The sequence below is a fragment of the Bos indicus genome, chromosome 7, assembly GCF_029378745.1.
Source record: "Bos indicus isolate NIAB-ARS_2022 breed Sahiwal x Tharparkar chromosome 7, NIAB-ARS_B.indTharparkar_mat_pri_1.0, whole genome shotgun sequence".
Lineage (NCBI taxonomy): Eukaryota > Metazoa > Chordata > Mammalia > Artiodactyla > Bovidae > Bos > Bos indicus.
This window is the reverse complement of record NC_091766.1, coordinates 106,299,587-106,322,212: the sequence shown is the minus strand read 5'-3', so window position 1 is coordinate 106,322,212 and position 22,626 is coordinate 106,299,587. Positions and strand designations below refer to the sequence as shown.

At 43.0% G+C, this 22,626-nt stretch overlaps 1 protein-coding gene across 4 annotated transcripts in view; it reads left to right on the top strand.

The window, feature by feature from the left end:
* EFNA5 (ephrin A5) overlaps positions 1–22,626 on the top strand; it is a 289,259-nt gene that overhangs the window by 236,581 nt on the left and 30,052 nt on the right. For all 4 annotated transcript variants that reach the window (XM_019965500.2, XM_019965499.2, XM_070794108.1 and 1 more), the window contains exon 2: positions 248–540. In XM_019965500.2, the coding sequence (XP_019821059.1) occupies positions 248–540 (293 nt within the window). The remainder of the gene's footprint in view (positions 1–247; positions 541–22,626) is intronic.

Below are 22,626 nucleotides of genomic sequence, written 5' to 3'. Positions count from 1 at the left end.
ATTCATTCAGGACTGGTCTCCTTTAGGATGGACTGGTTGGATCTCCTTGCAGTCCAAGGGACTCTCAAGTGTCTTCTCCAACACCACAGTTCAAAAGCATTAATTCTTCCTCAAATCATATGGCCCCAAATAAACACTTGCTGTAATAAATCTTTTTAACCTGAGCATGATTGGAGCCTTCAACCACTGATTCCAAGCAGGAAGCCTTTCCTCCCTGAATAACCGCATCGCTTTCTTCTCCCCACAGGTTCCAGAGGGGTGACTACCACATCGACGTCTGCATCAACGACTACCTGGACGTCTTCTGTCCTCACTACGAGGACTCTGTCCCGGAAGACAAGACGGAGCGCTACGTCCTCTACATGGTGAACTTTGACGGCTACAGTGCCTGCGACCACACGTCCAAAGGGTTCAAGAGGTGGGAGTGTAACCGGCCTCACTCTCCAAATGGACCGCTCAAGTTCTCTGAAAAGTTCCAGCTCTTCACACCCTTTTCTCTAGGATTCGAATTCAGACCAGGCCGGGAATACTTCTACATCTGTGAGTACACAGCGATTTTTGTGTGTGTGTTAGGGGGCAGCTACAAGAAGCCAGACTAATTTTTTTTTTTTTTTAAGCCATGTTTCAGAGAATTGCAGAGAGCTGGACTCTGCCTTACGGATGTCCCCTTGTAAATGCATACACCAGGACCCCTTGATACATTAGCTGGAAATTGGGAGCACAAATTAGATTAAGGCACAGCGCCTCTCCCTGTGCGAAGCTGCATGTCAGCCTGTTCAGTGAACCACTGCTGACCTGTGTTTCTTTTAAATGAAAAGTGCTGGGACTTCCCCAAAGCTCAGGAAAAGAAAAAGAGATTCCTGAAAGAAAAATTAAAGGAAATAATTCAATTTACACAGCTTGAAGTCATCGGATCTCTTATTCAGGTGTCACCAATATCCTTTCAATCATCACATGTTCAGGGAGGAAGCCAAAGCTCCTGCACACGTTGGCACGCTGACGATAGATACTCTCTTTGCACCAAGGAGAAAAGACAATTATTAAGAGCAGCTGTGCCTTTAAACAGGAAAGAGCATGAAGAAGTATCTAGAAAGGGTTCCCAGGGAGCTGGTATAAGTAAGCTGTGAGTGTTAAGAGACTCTGTCCTGAGAGACCTCTAAAACTTTCCCCGCAGACCTCTGTATTAATCACGTGGCCGTGGCCTGTATTGTCCGCCATCCCACACACCGTTGTGTCTTGAGGCTACATACTGGTCATATTAACACTTGTCAAGCCTCACTGTGCACAGGTCACCTCGGAATCTTGCTATCAGGCAGATTCTGATTCAGGGGGTCTTTGGTGGGACCCGTGATGTGGTGTTTGGAAAGCTTCCGGTGATACTGCTTTGGTCCATGGACCATGCTTGAGTTAGCAGGGTTGTAGGAATACCTAAGTCAGGCATCTTGCTGTGTGCCTGGACTTGACTTTAACTATATCAGATACTTAGTGCGAGTCGCTCAGTCATGTCCAACACTTTGGGACCCCATGGACTGTATAGTCCATGGCATTCTCCAGGCTGGAATACCAGAGTGGGTAGCTATTCCCTTCTCCAGGAGATCTTCCCAACCCAGGGATTGAACCCAGGTCTCCCGCATTGCAGGTGGATGAGATATTTAAGGTATCTGGGCTTGCCCAAGTGTTCTGTCAGCTGAAGGTAATAAATGTTCAGGGTACTTCGGTCTAAAGGACGTGTGCTGACCAGCTTTATCATGGCTAAGAAATTTGGTGAGGGGGATGGTGTGCAAAATTAAAAGACACTCTTTCCTCAAAGAGCCACTGTCTCATGGGGAACAGACTTGTAAGCCGGCAGTGAAAGTGGAAACGGAAAAGTGCTGAAGGCCGGTGAGTGCCGGGAGCCGTGGGAACCAGGGGAGGCGGGGCCTCACCTGCTTGGGATGATCAGGAAGTGCTGAGCCAGGCAGGGCCTCCCTGCGTGCTGAGCTGCTTGTCACTGCAGACGAGATAAAGAACAAAATGTTCCTGGTTTTCTGACTCACTGCTTCAACCCCAGTGTCCTCCCCCGCAACCAGCGCCTCACCCACACTTTTTAAACCTACAAGGATTTCTAGCTCCTCTTCTTCTCCAGAAAACAGAGTTTTCTAATAAGCCGGATTTCCCCATCACAAGGGCACTCTCACTTATATTGCAGTTGAATTTAAAGAGGAAATTGAACAGTACCAGTTTTATTATTTCAGTACATACTTCAGTCGTTAGTCATGAGAAAACATGTAAAAGTCTTGATCGTTATCTCACATTCAACCCATAAAATAAGAAAAGGAATATTGAGTCCCACAGATGGAGGACAGGCCAGCACACAGTGAAGCCACATGTCCTCAGGCCGCGGGCTCTTGCCTCTTGCTGATTTTTTTCCTTTGTGAAAGAATCTCATTCAGCAAATGAGAAAGAGGAAAAAGGAAGACTTCAGTTGTGGGACAGCAACTCATTAATCGCCCAACTCTAAAATATCATGCTGATGCAAAAGGGAGCTATTGCCGGGTTCAAAATTTTCATACGGTTTCTTAGATTAGCCAACAAAAGCAAAAAGCAAAAATGAATAGAGAACACTAAGATGGGAGACATACTCAACAGCTAAATGGCTGATTGCATGATTATTAGAAATTACAGAATCCACTGAGGTTCATAAGCAAGATGTTATTATTCAAATACACCCGTGGTGCTTATGACTGGTTTTTCCTCATTTGTGGTTAAATTCAATATTTCACTAAAAATCATTATGTGTCTTCTATAACATTCATTTAACGGAGTCATTTAACTGTCAAGGGCTCCTGTCAAAGTAATTGTTCAAAATGCTTCAAAATATCAAGAGCTTCTTTGCTCTTCAGCTGAGTTTAACCTGAATTACTTTTTTAAAAATGAAAGGTAAAATAGCACAAAATTAGCAGCAAAAAGATGTTCATTTACAAGAGGTGCAGTGGCCTGGTCGTTGGTTAAATTGAATTTTCAACCAGGTTTTAGAACCAGAAGTGCTTCCTTCCCTGTCTTTTTAGTAGGAAAGGGTTTCCTCCCTTCCTTTCACTGCTGAAAGTGGATTTCTTGCAAATGTTTCATATACTGTGGTCGTAATTAAACTAAAGGATTCTTAGGGGAAGATTGGCCCTTGGTTGAATTTTCCTGTCTCCTAATATGCGTGGAATGAACACGATGATTGGGAAACGGCTCTTTTCACACTTATTACCTTACAAGGGGCTCTAACTGCTGATCTCAGGAGCCAGTCTGACTGCCCACTTGTCATCTTTATAAAATGTCCTTACTAGGCCGGGGGCGTATTTCAGCTCCTCAAGGCCTTAAAATCCCTTCCAAGTTTTCCAAAAGAAAAATGCAAGCTATACAGTGTTTTGGCAGTCCCGCTGCAGGCTGCTGGAGGAAGGTTCAAGCTCAGAGGTAACTGCAGAAGCCCGAGATTCAGGTCAAGTTTGGACTGGGGCGGGGGCAGGGGGAGAGGAATATTTCATAACAGGAAATCCACCCACAACTTCGATTCAGGACACAAATCGGAGTGTTCTTATCAAGTTCTGCTTTATTTCCTTCTTAATTTCTCTAAGTTATACAAATTTAAGAAAATACTGTAGTGGGAAATATCTCACGGAGTTTCCTGTTTAGATTAAAAATAAAAATACCCTTCACGGGTCTAGATCCTTTATTTGTCCTAAGAACAACTGCACCACAGCTTCCTTTCCATGGGAACGGGCAGTCTCTACTAAGTTGTTGGAATCACCAATAACTGGTCAGGTAAACGAAGCCTGTCTCCTCAATTGGACAATTACTGTTTTTAATCTACAGGAGGGATTTTGGGAAGAGTTTGACACACTAGAATAGAGAAGGTCAGTTTTTTCTATCAGTTTATCTATAGATTTGCAGAACTGCCCATCAATAGATGATGCCAATAGTCTTTTATATAGACTTCCTAAGGCAAAGAGTTATTTTAGAAACTTCAAAAACACTCCCTTTAGAAATGATTCTCATAAGCATTAACCATGAGGACATGTTTGAAAGAAGTTTTGTGTGGCTATTTCTAAATCAGACCAGGCGAAGGGGAATAAATAAGAGCGTGTAGGTTATTTTCATGAGTCAATAGAACCGCTGATTTTGAATGTCCTCTTTGATAAAGTGAGGAAAACTGAGTACTGAATCCTTGTCTTGACCTAACTAGGTATATAATCTTGGGCAAATCATCTAATCTCTCTAGATTTTTAATTCCACATCTGTAAAATAAAGAGGCTGTGATACATGATTTAAACTTCCTTCAGTTCAGTTCAACCGCTCAGTCGTGTCTGACTCTTTGTGACCCTGTGGACCACAGCACGCCAGGCCTCCCTGTCCATCACCAACTCCCGGAGTTCACTCAAACTCATGTCCATTGAGTCAGTGATGCCATCCAACCATCTCATCCTCTGTCATCCCCTTCTCCTCCCACCTTCAATCTTTCCCAGCATCAGGGTCTTTTTCAATGAGTCAGTTCTTCCCATCAGGTGACCAGCTTCAGCATCAGTCCTTCCAATGAACACCCAGGACTGATCTCCTTTAGGATGGACTGGTTGGATCTTATTGCAGTCCAAGGGACTCTCAAGAGTCTCCAACACCACAGTTCAAAAGCATCAATTCTTTAGCTCTCAGCTTTCTTTATACTCCAACTCTCACATCCATGCATGGTCACTGGAAAAACCATAACTTTGAGTAGATGCATCTTTGTTGGCAAAGTGATGTCTTTGTTTTTAATATGCCGTCTAGGTTGGTCATAACTTTTCTTCAAAGAGCAAGCATCTTTTAATTTCATGGCTGCAGTCAGCATCTGAATGATTTTGGAGCCCCCCAAAATAAAGTCAGCCACTGTTTCCACTGTTTCCCCGTCTATTTGTCATGAAGTGATGGGACCTGATGCCATGATCTTAGTTTTCTGAATGTTGAGTTTTAAGCCAGGTTTTTCACTCTCCTCTTTCACTTTCACCAGGAGGCTTGATGAAAACTTCCTTGGAGCGTTAATATATCATAGGGTCTGTGCACTAGGGTGGACTTAACATTGGTAAAATGGCCTAGTGCAAAGCCTTACTTAGTAGGTGTTCAGTGAATGCTAGTGAAAGGGGTATTTTTAGGGGAAAGAAGGAGTGGAACCGCAGACTAGAATTACTGAACTAGATCTACCTCAGCCACCCGATCCGAGCCGCGTGGTGTGTGGTCTTGACTAGTGCAGCAGGCTCCTGTTTGTTTACACCACACACACACACACACACACACACACACCCTCCACATCACTGCACTATTATACACACACACACATACACACATCACATCACTGCACTGTCACACACACATACACCAGCCACATCACTGCACTGGTAGACACACACACAAACACACACACACACACACACACACACACACCCCCTCCACATCACTGCGCTATTTTACACATGCACACATACACACATCACATCACTGCACCGGTACACACACATACACCAGCCACATCACTGCACCGGTACACACACACACGTACGCGTGCGTGCGCGCATGCGCGCCACATCACTGCACTGTTAAAGCGCTCCAGTGACTTCCTGTCTGACCAAGACAAAACCCAAAGTCCACACCTGGCACACGAGTCCTCCAAGGCGAGTCCTCTCCGCACCGCGGCGTCTGGACTTCTCCTGCTGCCGGCTCTGCCTGTTGTCTGTGTTCCGGCCGCCCTGTCCCCGGTTCCGCTTCCCTGTCCAGCGCCCCGAGCTCAGGGTCGTGGGCCTCTACCCCCTCCTGTTGGAGGCTCTCGTCCGCCCAGGCAGCCCCCCTTGCTCTCACTGACTTTGTTGTTGCTGTTGCTCAGTCGCTCAGTCGTGTCCAACTCTTTGTGACCTATGGACTGTAGCCCACCAGCCTCCTCTGTCCATGGGATTCTCCAGGCAAGAATACTGGAGAGGCTTGCCATTTCCTTCTCCAGGGGGTCTTCCTGACCCAGGGATCAAACCTGTGTCTCCGCGCTGGCAGGCGGATTCTTAAGCTCTGAGCCACAGGGAAGCCCCTCACTTGCTTTAGGTTGGGTCAAAAGAGGTGTCCGAGAGGCTATTCTGACTTCTCCGTATGAAGATGATGTCCGTATCAGTGTCTCCACTCGCGCTGCTCTATCTTCCCTCAAGCACTTATCACAGTGCATGTTTATGGCCGTTTGTTCGTGGCCATTTCTGCTGTATGTCGTCTGTCGTATTGTTTGGTATGTAGTAGGTGATCAGTAAACAAGGCTCACTGGTGTTCACACAGCACTTCATGTTCCAGGCATGGTTGCAGATGCTGCAGAGGTCTCAGAACAGCACTGTGCGGTCCTGTTCTTATTTGCCATTTTACCCGTGAAGAAACTGAGGCACAGAAAAGTGACATAACTGGAAAAAAGTTCATGCTAATGAGAAGTAGCTGATCTGAGAAGAAACTAAGTGAATAAACAACTAAAAGGAAGTGAAGAGAGAAAGCCCTAGGTCTTAATATGCTTAAGGTCTTAAAGAGAAAAATATACTTTATATTGTATTTTTAAAGGATTAGAAATGATTAGCACTAGTGTTTAGAGAATCTTCCTTTATAAATTCTACTGGAACCCCAAATTGGGAAGTACAAGATACATTTTAAACACATTTCTACATTTTCAGCTCTCCAAAGCATACTCTTCCATCTCCAAATGATATTTCAACTGTATCTTTCCAAGTGGTTGACCTTTTTAATACAATAACTTCAGAAGCCAGAAAAGTTGTACTTTCAAAGAAATACTTCTTAAATCCACTCAATGTTCAGCGTCCAAACTGAATCATGATTGCACACTTGATTCAGGAGGTGAGTGATTTTTAATGAGAGACCTGGTGGTTCAGTCGCTCAGTCGTGTCTGACTTTTGTGACCCCATGGACTGTAGCCCACCAGGCTCCTCTGTCCATGGGATTCTCCAGGCAAGAATACTGGACTGGGTTGCCATTTCCTCCTCCAGGGGATCTTCCCAGCCCAGGAATCAAACCCGGGTCTCTTGTATCACAGGCAGATTCTTTACCAACTGAGCTATGAGGGAAGTCAGTGAGAGACCTACAATAAGGAAAATAGATACCACTTTTTAAAAAATGATACTAAAAAGGCACAGAATTCTAGCATTTGCCATATCTAACGTATAGCTGCAGAGAAGGCAATGGCACCCTACTCCAGTACTCTTGCCTAGAAAATCCCATGGACAAAGGAGCCTGGTGGGCTGCAGTAGAGTCGGACACGACTGAGCAACTTCACTTTCACTTTTCACTTTCATGCATTGGAGAAGGAAATGGCAACCCACTCCAGTGTTCTTGCCTGGAGAATCCCAGGGACGGCGGAGCCTGGTGGGCTGCCGTCTATTGGGTTACACAGAGTCGGACACGACTGAAGCGACACAGCAGCAGCAACGTATAGCTGATCTCCTTCAAAAGAAGATACGTGCAGGAAAGACAGTGCATAGTCAAAGCACTCAGATGGAAACCAGAAGTTTCTGAGACATTATTAGGCAACACTTTTCCTAAGCTTATTGGCAAGTAAACTTGAATACACATGATGCTTTAGCTTTACTCCTTTATAACTGATATGATGATAGAAGTATGGAGCTGGAAAATCTCATCAGTGAAAAGAACTTTCATGGAGCTGAAGCTGTCTGCTCAGGTCTTTTTGGTATACATATATATATACTGCTAAGTCGGGTCAGTCGTGTCCGACTCTGTGCAACCCCATAGATGGCAGCCCACCAGGCTCCCGCATCCTTGGGATTCTCCAGGCAAGAACACTGGAGTGGGTTGCCATTTCCTTCTCCAATGTGTGAAAGTGAAGTCACTCAGTCGTGTCTGACCCTCAGCGACCCCATGGACTGCAGCCCTCCAGGCTCCTCCATCCATGGGATTTTCCAGCAAGAGTACTGGAGTGGGGTGCCATTGCCTTCTCTATATATTTAATTAGAAAATCATGAGGGCCATTTATGTTATTATGAGCATCATTCTTAAATCCATACTTGAATGCATGTGGTTAGCTGCTAGTTCTCTGCTTTATGTTCTTTAATTAAAAGTTTATAGTCTTAAGCTGTGAAGTAATTTTAATATGTACTATACAGTTTTTTTAAACTGACAAAAAAAAAAAGAAACCTAAATTCTGAAGAGATATCTTATTGAGATGATCAAGATAAGTTTCAGAAATCATTTGATTGTACAAGATAGTTACAGACTGTCCTTTACGAGGTGTAGCAATATTCAGTCAATCCAGAGAATACTAACATAGAGAAAGTGCTTCACTTGCCAACTGGAAATGTTCCAAAAGCTTATTTACAGGTGAGCTGTTTGGAACTCAGAGTGCCATTTCTTCCACAAGTGTTTCTAAAATCAGGCAAGCTCACCATAATGTGGAAAATCTGTTGAACCATAATATTGATTTAAACCTGTATATTTTAAGTCAAAAATAGTAGAAAGCAGCACATAAAAGTGTTGATTATTGTTTAATGAATAAATACTGCAGCAGTAAACCAAATAGAACAAAAAAGCAATTAAATTTTCTCTTAGATGCTATTGTTTGAGAAAAGGAGATAAATTAGAAGCATTAGGTTTTGCTATACCCACTGCAGCAGTTCCCTACTTTCCTAGTAAGTTGTTCTGTTCATATGCTGGGGATTATACCAAAGGAGGGGGTATATAATACATCAAAGGAGAGGGTGGATCATGGCTTAAAAAAAAAGAAATAGCATAGACTCTAGTGAATGTACCCTTGGGCTCCAATCCCTCTTCTATATTCTTAATTGCTGTGTAACTTTGGGTAACTTAACCTCACCAAGCCTCACTTTCCTCATCTGTAAAATGGGTATATAATAATAGTTTTTATCAGAGTCAATCTTACTTCCAAGGTTCGATTAAAACAAATTTTTTAAAGACCAGTTGACTACCAAAAGGATGACTTTAATCAATGTTCAACAGATTTTGCACCCTTTGAAAAGTTACAGCAAGCTGAAGAACCCTGTTTGACATTTTAGTTTAATAAGAGAAAACCTCACAAACACCTTGTAAAAATTCACATTTTAAGTCCATGCAGTAGACTGTGAAGGAATACTACGCCAGGATTACATATGCCTAAGGAAGTCTTCATCCCTCTTTAGAGGTCTGGTTTTCCAGCAGCTTACTTTAGTAATCTACATTAAGAATTATTTTGGTCTTGACAGTTCGCATGAATCTGCCTTTCTTTCGAGTTGTTCTTATTGAAACAGAAGAGTGTCAGAATGGCACATTGATCAAAGCAGGAAGTAATCTTTTCCCGTCTTTTGTAGTCTTTTGCTCTTGGATGGGGGGTGACCTGTAAGGACAGTGTCCTTTCTTAAAGTGAGCAGCTCAGCACTTGCTTCAGTGTCGGTGTGTGTCTGTGTGCACTTCTGCTTTTATTATTGAAAAATGTTTTTGATTACCGGTCTTATTTTAGCATTAAAGGTTCTAGCACATACTTCAGCTGAGATTCAAGGGGCTTATGACAGAAATTTCCAGGACTATGGGCAAATACTAATTCATCTCCTGAATTTTTTTTAATTTTGTAGCTCGGATAATGGCATTCATGAGGCATATTTATTTTAACAGGGAAGGAGGTTAAGGGTAGTGTTAGGAAATTGACAAATTTTAAGATTTTCTAAAGTGGAAGATAATGAATATGGCACAGACATCAAATAATAATTGCTCAGATATAGATACAGAGTATATCTTAGTTGCTAGAATTTAGGGATTTTTCTTAGGTTTTAAAAAATTTTTAATGTACAAATGAAACCATTTCCCCCCACTTAGACACTAGAAGTTTGTCTGGGATTATATCAGACTTCTGTCTGAAGATAGTCATTATATTCCCTTTTACACTTCCAGAGGTCTTCAGTGAACCTGCAAAAATGCACCTTTTTATTTAAGGAATGACTTTAGAGAATTGTGTCTGTTTAAAGTTGTCCCTAGCCATCTTTTAGGAAAGCTTGAATGGCTTTCAAGGGCTCTTAAATGAAGGTTAAATAAAGAACCTAAAACAGGATATTTAGGGACTTCCGGATATTCCTCTGATTTAATTATAAGTTTCTCTTATGAAAATGTTGTTTGTTGCCAGGTTAACCTTCTGAACAAGCAAGAATGCTGGGTGTCCGCTCACGGATGGCTGGAGCGTAGAGCCTTCCCCTGGCTTGTTTCACCTGGTCTGAGTGAAACCCAGGGTGCAGGAGGCAATTAATAGCAACAAAGGATATTTAACAGCACTTTATTATTTTTAAAATTCTTGGCAGTGTCACTTGACTAAGTGGGGAGAATTTTAAAAAGAAACGTATGCCCTATTAAATGACTGAAGGATGAGATCCTGTTAAAGAGAATCAGAGAAATTGGTGCTGGGTTAGTGAAAAAGGAAACTGGGGCAGACATCACTGCTTAATAGATTTTGACTTTGGGACCGTTTTTAAAGTTCGCAGAGGGAGCCTTAAAAGCTCTTGAATAATTGGGGCTTGGTGGCAATTCACGGAATCAGCCATAAGAAGCAGGAGACTCATAAGAATTCTTCTCATTGCTTGAATTTTTCAAAGACTGCGTCATTCAGATAAGAAGCTCAAAAACAAAATAATTTGTGCTTCTTTTGAGAACTTGAAATGCTACATTACGAGATGGAGCGGGGTGGGCGGGGGGGGAGGGTGGGACATGTCGCGTTTTAACCTCCTAAAGGGGAGGCAGGAATTATGTCACCTTTTGCTTCCTTTTACCCCACTGAGACTAAATGCTGATGTGGAAATGGATGAAAGGATTATTCTTTCTAATCCCTAAATGTCAGAAGTGGCCGCCTCTCCGAGAAATAACGCACCTGATTAATTGTGTAATTTCACAGGGAAGCGCTAATTCTCGGCCTTATAAACATGTAATGTACTAATTTGGTTTCTGAGTTAACTGAAAACAGTTTAATGAGCTGCTGTATCGTGTGTATGTGCAGTGTTACACAGAGCAGACGCCGGGAGAAATGGAAATAACGCGCCAGTGACACTTGGAATAACAGTGTTTATACCCCATTGACTTTGGGTTGTCAGCATGCTATTCTCTGTGTTTCCCTTAGTAACTTATTAAGGCAGCTGAACTCCAGTGTGCTGGTGTCTAAGTGTCATTTGTTGTAAATTACACAAGCATGCACACACCAAACGCATAGTCAATCTTCAGGAAAAAAAAAAGCATTTCCTCCTATAGACTACCAAAATATTCTCCATGAGGCATGCACACAGAGTGAAAGGTGACTCAACATGGGGCGTGCTGGAAGAACAGCATTCTGGCCTTCCGTTCAGAAGAAATACTATTTCTACAGATTTTCCCACTCATCTGTTCGTGCTCTATTTTAACAGAATGGTCGTGTAACTCTTGGTTTGAAAGTTGTCAGACAGCCTCACAGCAGGCTTATATTATCTACAGAGTTCTTTATGAGGAAATATAAATCACCACAAATGAGACTTTTCACAGCCAGAGATATGTAGGAATTTGTGTCAGTGCTTTGCTGGCTTGCTGAAAAATATCTCTAGGCTCCAAAGCTCTCTCACAACTCATCCCCTGCTCTCTACACTTTTGGGAAGCAATTCTCAAAACTTGAGATTTATGGTCCAGAGAGCTGATGGTGGCTATAAAGTTTTCTATTTTCTCTTTTCTTTAATATTAATGCAGAGAACGAGGCATTATCATTCATTATTTTAGTTCATGAGTATCCTGTGGGCTTGAAATATGGTTTCTGAGGATATGGCTTACCTCTGTTTAATGGGGGAGATATGTGGACTTTGGCAACAGGCTTCTTTTCCATCAGATATTTTTAGGCAGGTGGTAGAAAGTCCGCCTTAGGAACAGAACTTTAGTATATGGGCTGTATCCAGTTTTAGTTTTAAAATGTAAAGCTTTACAAAATATTAATTCATTTGGAGCCCCAAAAGTAAAATGTCATGAATTGGAGAATAGCCAGCCAGTCTATTATTGTTAGGAATTGGAATTTCAGTATCTTTTCATTATACTATTTTCAGAGACGTGTGATATTTCCAACTAGTTTTTATCTTCATTAAGGTTAGGTAAGTTTTAGTTTATAGTTAGCACTCCCTTTTACACCCAGATCTTTAAAAACAGTATTTCTGAGTCATTAAGAAAGAATATATATAAAAAAAAAAAAAAAAAAAAAAAAAAAAGAAAGAATATATATAATGTTTTTAGTTTAAATCTGTCCAGATTACAGTATCTGCAATATCTGCTTTCTAAGGGAAACTCTTTTTTTTCCCACACTTTTTAACACATTTTTTTTTTCAGTCAGTTTTCTCCCTAAATACATGATCACAGGCTCTAAGATCCGAGTTGATGATGTTTCCCTGTATGCCTTGCTGATCTGTTTCACTGAGTCCTCAATCTTCAATTCAGACTGTCTTGCTTTATAGTAGGCCTTATTTAAGGGCTTCCCTTGTAGCTCCGTTGGTAAAGAATCAGCCTGCAATACAGGAGACCCGGGTTCGACCTTCAGGTTGAGAAGACCCCCTGGAGAAGGAAATGGCAACCCACTCCAGTGTTCTTGCCTGGAGAATCCCATGAACAGAGGAGTCTGGCGGGCTACAGTCCATGGGGTCACAAGAGTCAGACACGGCTCATCTACTTAGACTTATATGTAAGGAACAAATCTAAACAAGGAGTGTATCACTAGGTGATTTTTTTTTTTTTTCAACTTTAAATAGATTGCTTAAAGGTCTTGCTATATACACTGGGAGTAGTTGAGTTCAGTCAATTTTGAGACCACCTAATGAATATTGTAATGATCTAAATAAAGTTTAGAGACTTTTTTTTTTTTTTTTCATTAAAAAAAGAGAAGATTGTGTCAAGAGGAAGATACATGTGAAGTGCTGATTTGACAGGCCAGATGGAATTCAGGTCTCAGGGCTGAGATACTATCCAACTTTAGTGACCCACCTGCATGGGGGGCGGGTAGGGACATAAAAAAGCAGCCTTTTGCTAAAGACTCACTTGGACGTTGACTGATAACTGCTCCCCTAACTCTTGGGATAATCATGGTGATAGTGACTTAGCATTTATTGCAAGTTTGCTATGTATATGCCAGGCACTGTATCAAACACTATACATGTCTTAACTCACTGAATTCTCGTCTATGAAGTGGGTACTATTATTAACCCCCTTTGACAGATGAGGAGATGGAGGCTGAGAGTGATTAAGTAACTTGCCTGAGGTCATGTAGTCAGCAGTGAAGTCAGGATTCAAACCCATGCAGTTTGACTCCAACGTCTGAGCTCGTTACTCACTTACGTCTTGAGAAATGCTTCCAAAGAAGCGAAAAAGAGGCAGGTTTGAAGCACCCTTGGCAAGTCATCATGTACGTGCCATCTGCACCCTGGAACTCAAGGCAGACTCAGCTCTAAAAATGGCTAATGTCACGCACAGTGAGGGATGTGATCCCTGAGTCACATACTAGGAGGTTTACGGGTTTGTAAAACAAGGTAGGGCGTTACTGAAAGTGACGACATAATAAAATGTCACTCATTCTCCCTTCTTCCATTGGAATGAAGACACTGAATGATTCGCAAGACTGTTGAAAGTTCTGCATCTCTTTGGTACCCTGAATCATTTTTTCAGAGAATGAAATTTGATTAACAGATTCAATAGCAGTGTCGGTGCTGCTGGATATGATACAGAGCGCCATGAGCCACTGCCTCAACAGGGCAGCTTGTCAGCAGGTCAGCGGGGACCGCCTGTTGCCTTCCTGTGTCCTTAAGCTGCACAGAGGCTGCAGTGACTGTTTGCATTTTGTGAGTTATGTCTGCTGTTGCTATCGTTGTTATTTAAAATGCTTGGAGTACCCCACCCCAGTACTCTTGCCTGGAAAATCCCATGGACGGAGGAGCCTGGTGGGCTGCAGTCCATGGGGTCACTAGAGTCGGACACGACTGAGCGACTTCACTTTCACTTTTCACTTTCATGCATTGGAGAAGGAAATGGCAACCCACTCCAGTGTTCTTGCCTGGAGAATCCCAGGGACGGGGGAGCCTGGTGGGCTGCCATCTATGGGGTCTCGCAGAGTCAGACACGACTGAAGCGACACAGCAGCAGCAGAGCCTTTCGCAGACTTGGTTATCACACATTTTTGCAAATTCAAGAAAAAGGAGTAGAGATTCTACGGGAGGACTTGCAGCACTTGCAGTCTTTAGCAGGAGGTTCGGGAATTGCCGCAGGCGTGGGCTGCCCCCAGACTTTACACAGAAGGTGCCCAGGCTCTGATTCTCAGCGGTGGTCCTCAGAGCCAGTGGGGAGGAGGGGCAGTCCGCAGATCTCTGGAGAACAAGCTTCTCGCAGCCCGTGGGATTTCCTCTGACCTGACTCCAGCTCCTGATAAGGAAATCAGGACAGCAGAGACTCTGGGATCAGTGACAAGATGGGGCTGACTGGGATGGAAGATATTTGGAAAATAAAACTGGATAGGTTGAGCCACATTATGGAGGGCCATTATGTCTGGTCTGAAGAATTTGGAACTTACCTAGCAGGCAATGTTTCTTTTCCGAATCTGTGCGTTTCCCCTGCTTCTGAAGGGAAAACTCACTTGGGCCTTATCATATCGGAGAAGGCAATGGCAACCCACTCCAGCACTCTTGTCTGGAAAATCCCGGGCCTTATCACATAACCACACTGAAATAATAAAGCATGCAGGCTGGTTATCTGGTATCAGCCAGCAGGCAGTGCTCACTCATCCATCCCACACGTGTACATGTGTTGTCTCATCCATATCTTATCTCCGCTATGTGTTAGGCGCCGGCGTTACCCTCATTTTACAGATGAGGAAACCAAAGACCCACAGGTCACATAACTTGACCAGAATCGCACCATCCCGGTGCAGTGATGGCCGCGTTGAGCGTCCGACTCCAACGTTCATGCTCATAGCTCTTTTCCGTGAATGGCAAGTAACGTTTCGAAGCTTATTCCATAAACAGTAGCAGTGCTTATGAAAAAACTATTCTCATCTCTGTTGTTTCTGTGTGGTCTTCAGCTTGTTTGCTATAGCTGCAGGGCTTTAGGTTTTTTTTTTCTTTACATTGGCTTTAAAAAAATTTTTTTTTCAGTTTAAAAATTTTAAATTTAAAAATTAAAAAAAATTTTTTTTTTTTTAAAACCCACTCTAGTTGCTGAGCGCGGGAGCTGCTCTCCAGTTGCAGCGAACGGCTACCCTTTGCAGTGGCTTCTCTCGTTGCCGAGCAGGGGCTCCGGGACGCGTGGGTTCCGGTAGCTCTGGCGTGGGCTCAGTAGTTGCCGCTTATGGGCTCTAAACACAGGTTAATAGTTGTGGTGCACGGGCTTCATTGCCCCATAACATGGGGGCCCCTCCAAACCAGTGTCTCCTTTTATCAGCAGGCAGATTCTTTACCCACTGAGCCACCGGGGAAACCCTGCATAAGCTTTCATGATGTTTTTGTTAAGTGAAATCACTAAACCAGTAACATTTTCTGGATTACTAATTTTATCAAATAGCTGAATTTCTGGCCTTTTGACGTGATGTGTTAGTTTATTAGTGAAGTCCACTTTAGAAGATTCATTGTAGCTCTTTCCTAAAATATTTATATTAAAAATGCTATACAAATCCATTTGTCAAACTTTGACTTGAGCCGTCAGTCCTTGTACGTCATTAAACTTGCAGAACATCTCCAGGGGCTACAGAAGGGTATATCTCAGTGTTCTGTGTTTTTTTCCTGTTAGTCCGCCCTTCAGTACTCACCGAGCTGTGCTTCCCCATCAGGCAGATGCGGGGGCACCATGGAGTAACAGCAGACAGTGCTCGGGATCTCTGTCTTCCAGGAGCTCACAGTCCAACAGGAGATAAGTGTATCCATGAAAATGATAGCAAAAAAAAAATCGCGAGATTGACACTGTCCATAAAAAGAGAGAGAGAGAGAAGACTTCGTGAACAGGAAAGACAGTAAGGATGTGACGTGCAGTTTGACAAGGTGGAATTCAGGTCTCACGGCTTAGGATACTGTCCTAAGCTGAGTCACCCACCTGTGTGAGGGGTACAAATGCAGACTCTTGGAACCCACGTCCAGAAAGTCTGACTCATTCAAGTTTATGAGGTTTCATTTGCAATACGTGTTCCAGAAATTTCCCCTGAAGGTGATATTTGTGTCACACTTAGGGAACACAGGCTTAAAGTGAGAGCAGGTCGGTCTGAATTCGAGACATAGAAGAAGGGGTATTGGAGGATTTGAGTGAAGGAAGCAGCCGCATCAGGGTTGAGAAAAGGCTGTCTTTGTTATATGAATGTTTATTTAAACCAGGGAACTCAGAGAGAGACCACGCTAGTCCTGGTCTAAGATCAAGACTAAGATAAACTAAGATTCTGGGAGTAAAGCTCACTCACTGGGGTCATAACAAATTTCTCCTTCTGTCTTACAAAGCAAACTGTCTCATTTGCTTCATCCACAAACAAGATACAATTTCAACCAGGCTGATGCAAACAAAAACCGGGTAACCCTTTGGGGTGTTTTTGTATTTCTTACACAATTATAAAAATTTTTGTTATAAAATGTGTTCCTTTTGCAACGTGGTAAGCTTTGTAAAGTGAGGATAACAATCATAAAGTCATATAAAAATAGGAAACAGGCATGATATCCAGTAATAAGAAATATTCATTTTGGACCAACAGTTTAGAAGAAAAGTGTGTGCCTGGGGAGGAACGAAAGAATAGTGAGCAGTTTTGTAATTTTCTATTGATATAACGTGAGGTTTTTGGAAGGTACAGTGAAGAGGTGGGTGCCTATTGTCTGCGACCTTTCCTGCTTGTCAGTTTATGTTTTCTTCTCCCTGACGTTCAGTTAGAGTCTGATGAAATCTAAATGGAGTCGTGATTTGGTTTTGATGAAAGGTCAACAGTGCTGGATGTTTAATCACTATTTACTACGTGTATACTGAGTTAGCAAATTTTTTTTTAACTTTCTGGCTGCAGTGTGCAGCCTGTGGGGGTCTTAATTCCCCAACCAGGGGTGGAACTGTGTCCACTGCATTGGAAGTGCAGAGTCTTAACCTCTGGACTGCCAGGGAAGTCCCAGCCATCATTTTTTAACCGTATAATATATTCTGATTCTTAGAAAATGAGACCATTATTTAATAGGTTCCTTTAAAACATATTATTAAGTGTAGAAAAGCAGATGAAAATGAGGACATCTGTGTCTTGAGTCCATCGCTTCTTAGGTGTGTTAATTTGGGCAGGAGGATTCAAAGCCTTGCCCTCAAATTTGCTATAGACGAATGAGTTAAAGGGCTGGTTTAATAAATGGTATTCTTAATATTGATATTTGAAAGGCAATTAGTTACTTTCTGAGTTTCTGTCAAAATTAATGGTAGCTACCATGACAAGTTTTTATGGGTACTTTAAATTATACATTTACATGTGTCAAAAATAGTTCCTCTCATCTACTAGTTTGAAATACACTGGTGATCAGAAATAGCTGACTCTCATTTACTCACAAGGGCATTTTTCTCACACTCTTTGCAAAATCAAATATGACGAAAATGTATTAAATCATTGACTGGGGTTCATTTAGACTGTTCTACAGGGGTGAAGAGGCAGAAATACCAGTCTGTCACTTAGAGAACCATTCTTTGGGTCCTGTCCAAGTCTGCAGTGGTCAGTTGAATTCGTTCAAAATATTTTCCAGGGCTAACTAGAAAATTGCTTTACCATTAGCAGGTTTTATGCACCTGTGTTTTTTTTTTTTTTACCTCCATAGAGTCTCATACCTGAGAAATATGGAGAAATGTTCTTTTCCTAAATTGAAAAACTCAGCTGTGGTCTAAATGAAATGGGATAAATTATCTTTTTCACAATTATCCATTAAAGGAAGAATTAGGATTAATATTAATCACAGATGTTTCATCAAGTTTTATTATCAACCAGATTGACTGCCAAAGTGCTTTCTGGAAGACATTCTCCCTCCCTCCCCCACCTGCTACTGAGAACAAACTGTTATTATGGGTCCTTAGAAAAAGATTAATGGTTTTGGCAATTTATTTGAGGAAATCTGTATTTTACTGTGCGTTCCACTTCAGCCCAAGGAATCTCTGAAAAGCATGGCTTGTCAGCTCCTTGATAAAACTGCACAGTGAAGTCACAAGAGAGCATAATCCGTTCCACCATCAGAAGCAGATCAGTAAGGAGTCCAAGGTTTATGTCACCTGACCCACAGTTTTTTAAATTCTGGCAGGCCTTGTTTATAGATAAGCAAAGTGCCTAATCTAATCTTAGTATACGAGCAGCCATATTTTTACCCATCACATTTCATTATTATGTCCACTTTCTTTCTGGAATAATTCATCTTCACTGCATGATTCTTATAATAATTGCAGATATTTGATAATGCCCTTCATCCATTTGCAATGTACCCCATAGATGAGTAATTCATTAAGGTTTTCCACTTGTAAAGAATTTTTATCAATTCTACCTAACTTTAAAAAAAACAACTCTTTCTCTACTGCTGCTGCTAAGTTGCTTCAGTCGTGTCCGACTCTGTGCGACCCCATAGACGGCAGCCCACCAGGCTCCCCCGTCCCTGGGATCCTCCAGGCAAGAACACTGGAGTGGGTTGCCATTTCCTTCTCCAATGCATGAAAGGAAAAAGTGAAAGTGAAGTAGCTAAGTTGTGTCCAACCCTCAGTGACCCCATGGACTGCAGCCCAGCAGGCTCCTCCGCCCATGGGATTTTCCAGGCAAGAGTACTGGAGTGGAGTGCCATTGCCTTCTCTGCTTTTTCTACTAAAGAGATTATTTCAACTGAAGACCTCAGGATGGACAGAAACCAACGCAATGCTGGGTATCTAGAACTTGGAAACAAGTACATAATTAGATATATCTTATCAAGATCCAACCATTAGATTTTCTCAACTCTAACATTTTTCCATTCCTTGAATCACTTGACTCAGGATGCACAATTTCTGGGAAAAAGGAATTTGATTGGCATATATGCTTTTTTTAATGAATTTATTTTTTTTTTAATTGAAGGATAATTGCTTTACAGAACAGTGTTGGTTTCTGCCAAACATCAACATGAATCAGCCATAGGTATACACGTGTCCCCTGCCTTTATGCTTTTCCTTTGGAAAGAATAAAAAGCACTTAGCCTGGAACCCCACCAAGACTGCACAGAATAAGGAAAGAGGAGTTCTTCAAGCGTTTGTTGTTGTGCTTTGGTTTTTAGCCTGAGGAAGACAGGAGTGACGCCGAGGAGATGGAGACCACCACTGGCCAAAACAAGGGTGTATTTCACTGCGAACAGTCGTGTGGAACATGTGGAATTGTTCCAAAGGAGAGGAAACCTACGCAGTAAACCCTTCAAGTGCAATAGCGGCAGAGCATCAATTTCGCATTTGTACGTCTAGTTGGTTGTACACTGATATTTTATCTTTGTCTAGTACTTTTGCAGGCTTTACTGTGTTCCCAGCAAATTAAAAAATGTGACTCATATTTTTCAGTTAGGATTTCTCTCACATTTAATTGCTTTTCTTTCTCTTAATGGAGATAATATGAGGAAGCAAAGACTACACCAAAAAAAAAAAAAAAAGGAAAATACCCTATTGACTTTCAGCTTTATTCCACTGACATCAACAGAATACAAGAAATGCAGTGGAATCAATGAAGTCCCATGTCTGCAACTGTCCAACTCTAGTCAGACTGAGTCAGATAACTGAGTCTGTGTCTTCAAATGTAAAATAAGGGGGTTGGGCTAGATTGCAAGGAACAGGAAAATGATTAAGATGTGACAATTTCTGACAACCAAGCTTTAAGTGTTGGAAATTCTGAGTTAAATAAAATTATTTTTTCTTTCCTGCAAGACTTCTTGGGGCCTTAAATGTTATTCCATGAATTGTATCTCTCCAAGAAGGGTGATACAATATATATTGCTCACCAAACTTACTGGATTTAAGAATTCTTTTTCATTGGAGCATCTTGAGGGACCTGGCTTGCATGGGAAAAAGCTAGATTATTTATAAAATCCCATTCAACTTTAAAATATACTAAGTATATACTTCTCCTGGGCTTCCCTGGTGACTCAGATGGTAAAGAATCTGCCTGCAATGTGGGAGACCTCTGTTCGATTCCTGGGTCAGGAAGATGCCCTGGAGGAGGGCAACGCAACCCACTCCAGTATTCTTGCCTGGAGAATCCCATGGAGAGAGGAGCCTGGTGGGCTACAGTCCATGGGGCCGCAAAGAGTGGGACACGACTGAGCGACTAAATACACGCGTGGATACTCCTCCTAGCCGTGAACAGTGTGAAATACACAACAACGTTTATCGTCCAGCCCTCTCTGCAGACTTGCTCTGCAGTTGAATCTGCATGCTTGCATCTCGTCCTCTCTTGGAGATGAGCGACTATGGGCTAGCTGTTTCTTCCTTCAAGGATTCATGTGTCGAAGTGAATTCTGCCCCTTAAATTCCTCTGGCTATTCCTATGAGAGCTGCTTTAAGTTTTACAATTAACTTTTGCCGCTTTTCTGGAGTCTTATTTCACACGTACCTCCAAAGCACAAAAGCGGCGCCGTGACGAGATCGGGCAAGCGGACCTGCTTGAGGAGTGCTCACTGTGCGTCCGCTGTGCGGGCTGCCTTTCCTGAGACATGCCTGGCCTGCAGTCTGCGTTGCTTCTGCCCTGCGTTGTTTCAACTGAGCCTCATCCCACTTTGATGGGCCAGGTCACGGTTGTCTCTGAGGACGAGCTACCTTACGCAAGCAGCTCTGCTTGTAAACCCCTTCTCAAACCATCTCATGCCCCCTGATGAAAAGATGAAGTGAAACGTCATGAAGGACTGGGCAGAGGGCTAGAGGGAGCGGGGAGGCACTCTCACTAACACGCCTTCAGAGTTGGTCCTGAACACCAATAATCCTAATTTTGCAAGGGAGAACTAGCCAGCTTCACACGCTCCCGTCCAAGGTAATAGGCTCTTTACCTGTGTCTCTGGAGGTCTTTTCACCTGATAGTCTTCCCTCCTGCTTGACCACGTGGCCCCTCCAGGTGGTGTCCTCGCCTCCCACTCATGAGTCCTTCTGCTCCCCACAAAACCACGTGCAAAGTGTCCCTGGAGCTTTGAATCACGAGGCTCTGCTCGCTGGGCCAAGAGAGTCTTTGGAAGCTGTTCTGGGATGGAGCCCTATAGGGACTCCCTACAGCAGTGATCCCAAAACTAAGGTGAGGCGTGGTCCCCACCTGCACGCTTCAGCCCTGGGTGGCCTTGGAAAGGTGAGGCGTGGTCCCCACCTGCACGCTTCAGCCCTGGGTGGCCTTGGAATAGGCATTCAGTGAAGCTTCTCAAAAAACGAAGATCATGGCATCTGGTCCCATCACTTCATGGCAAATAGATGGGGAAACAGTGGAAACAGTGGCAGACTTTATTTTGGGGGGCTCCAAAATCACTGAAAGTGGTGATTGCAGCCATGAAATTAAAAGATGCTTGCTCCTTGGAAGGAAAATTATGACCAACCTAGATAGCATATTAAAAAGCAGAGACATTACTTTACCAACAAAGGTCTGTCTCATCAAAGCTATGGTTTTTCCAGTGGTCATGTATGGATGTGAGAGTTGGACTGTGAAGAAAGCTGAGTGCTGAAGAATTGCTGCTTTTGAACTGTGGTGGTGGAGAAGACTCTTGAGAGTCCCTTCGACTTCGAGGAGATCCAACCAGTCCATTCTAAAGGAACTAAGTCCTGAATATTCACTGGAAGGACTGATGCTAAAGCTGAAACTCCAATACTTTACTTTGGCCATCTGATGTGAAGAACCGACATTTGAAAAGACCCTGATGCTGGGAAACATTGAAGGCGGGAGGAGAAGGGGACGATAGGGGATGAGATGGTTGGATGGCATCACCGACTCAATGGGCATGGGTTTGAGTAAACTCTGGGAGTTGGTGAAGGACAGGGAGGCCTGGCATTCGTGGGGTCGCAAAGAGTTGGACACAACTGACAGACTGAACCAAACTGAATCGAACTGAAAGCTTTTCAACTGCCTTGCGTCTGGTACCCCCTTCAGATTGGCAGGCGGGCCAAAAGGCCCTCACTTAACCTGCTCCCCTGGAGGCTTTTAATGACTTCCTGCCCAAGTTTGATTGGGCGCTTTGGTTCAAAGCTGATGGAACCACTCCATCCCACATGGAGCCTCCAGCCCCCATCTATCAAATCCTTGCTTCTTCCTTCAGAAACCTGGTGATAACTTTCAGATTGTGTATCACACTCTGGAGAAGGACATGGCAACCCACTCCAGTATTCTTGCCTGGAGAATCCCAGGGACAAAGGAGCCTGATGGGCTCCAGTTCATAGGGTCGCACAGAGTCAGGCAGGACTGAAGCGACTTAGCACACACACTGTAAAATTAACGGCCTGCGGGCAGGGACTGTGTCTCTTCTGTTTATTGTAAACGTAGTGGCCCGGGGAACAGAAGCAGTGACAGATGAAGAATGAAAATCTACCTCTGTGAGAGCTTAGGGTTTTCAGACACAATGCACCGCGGCTTTGACAGCGAGGATTCCTGCTTTCTGGAATGGCTGATTGGTGCAG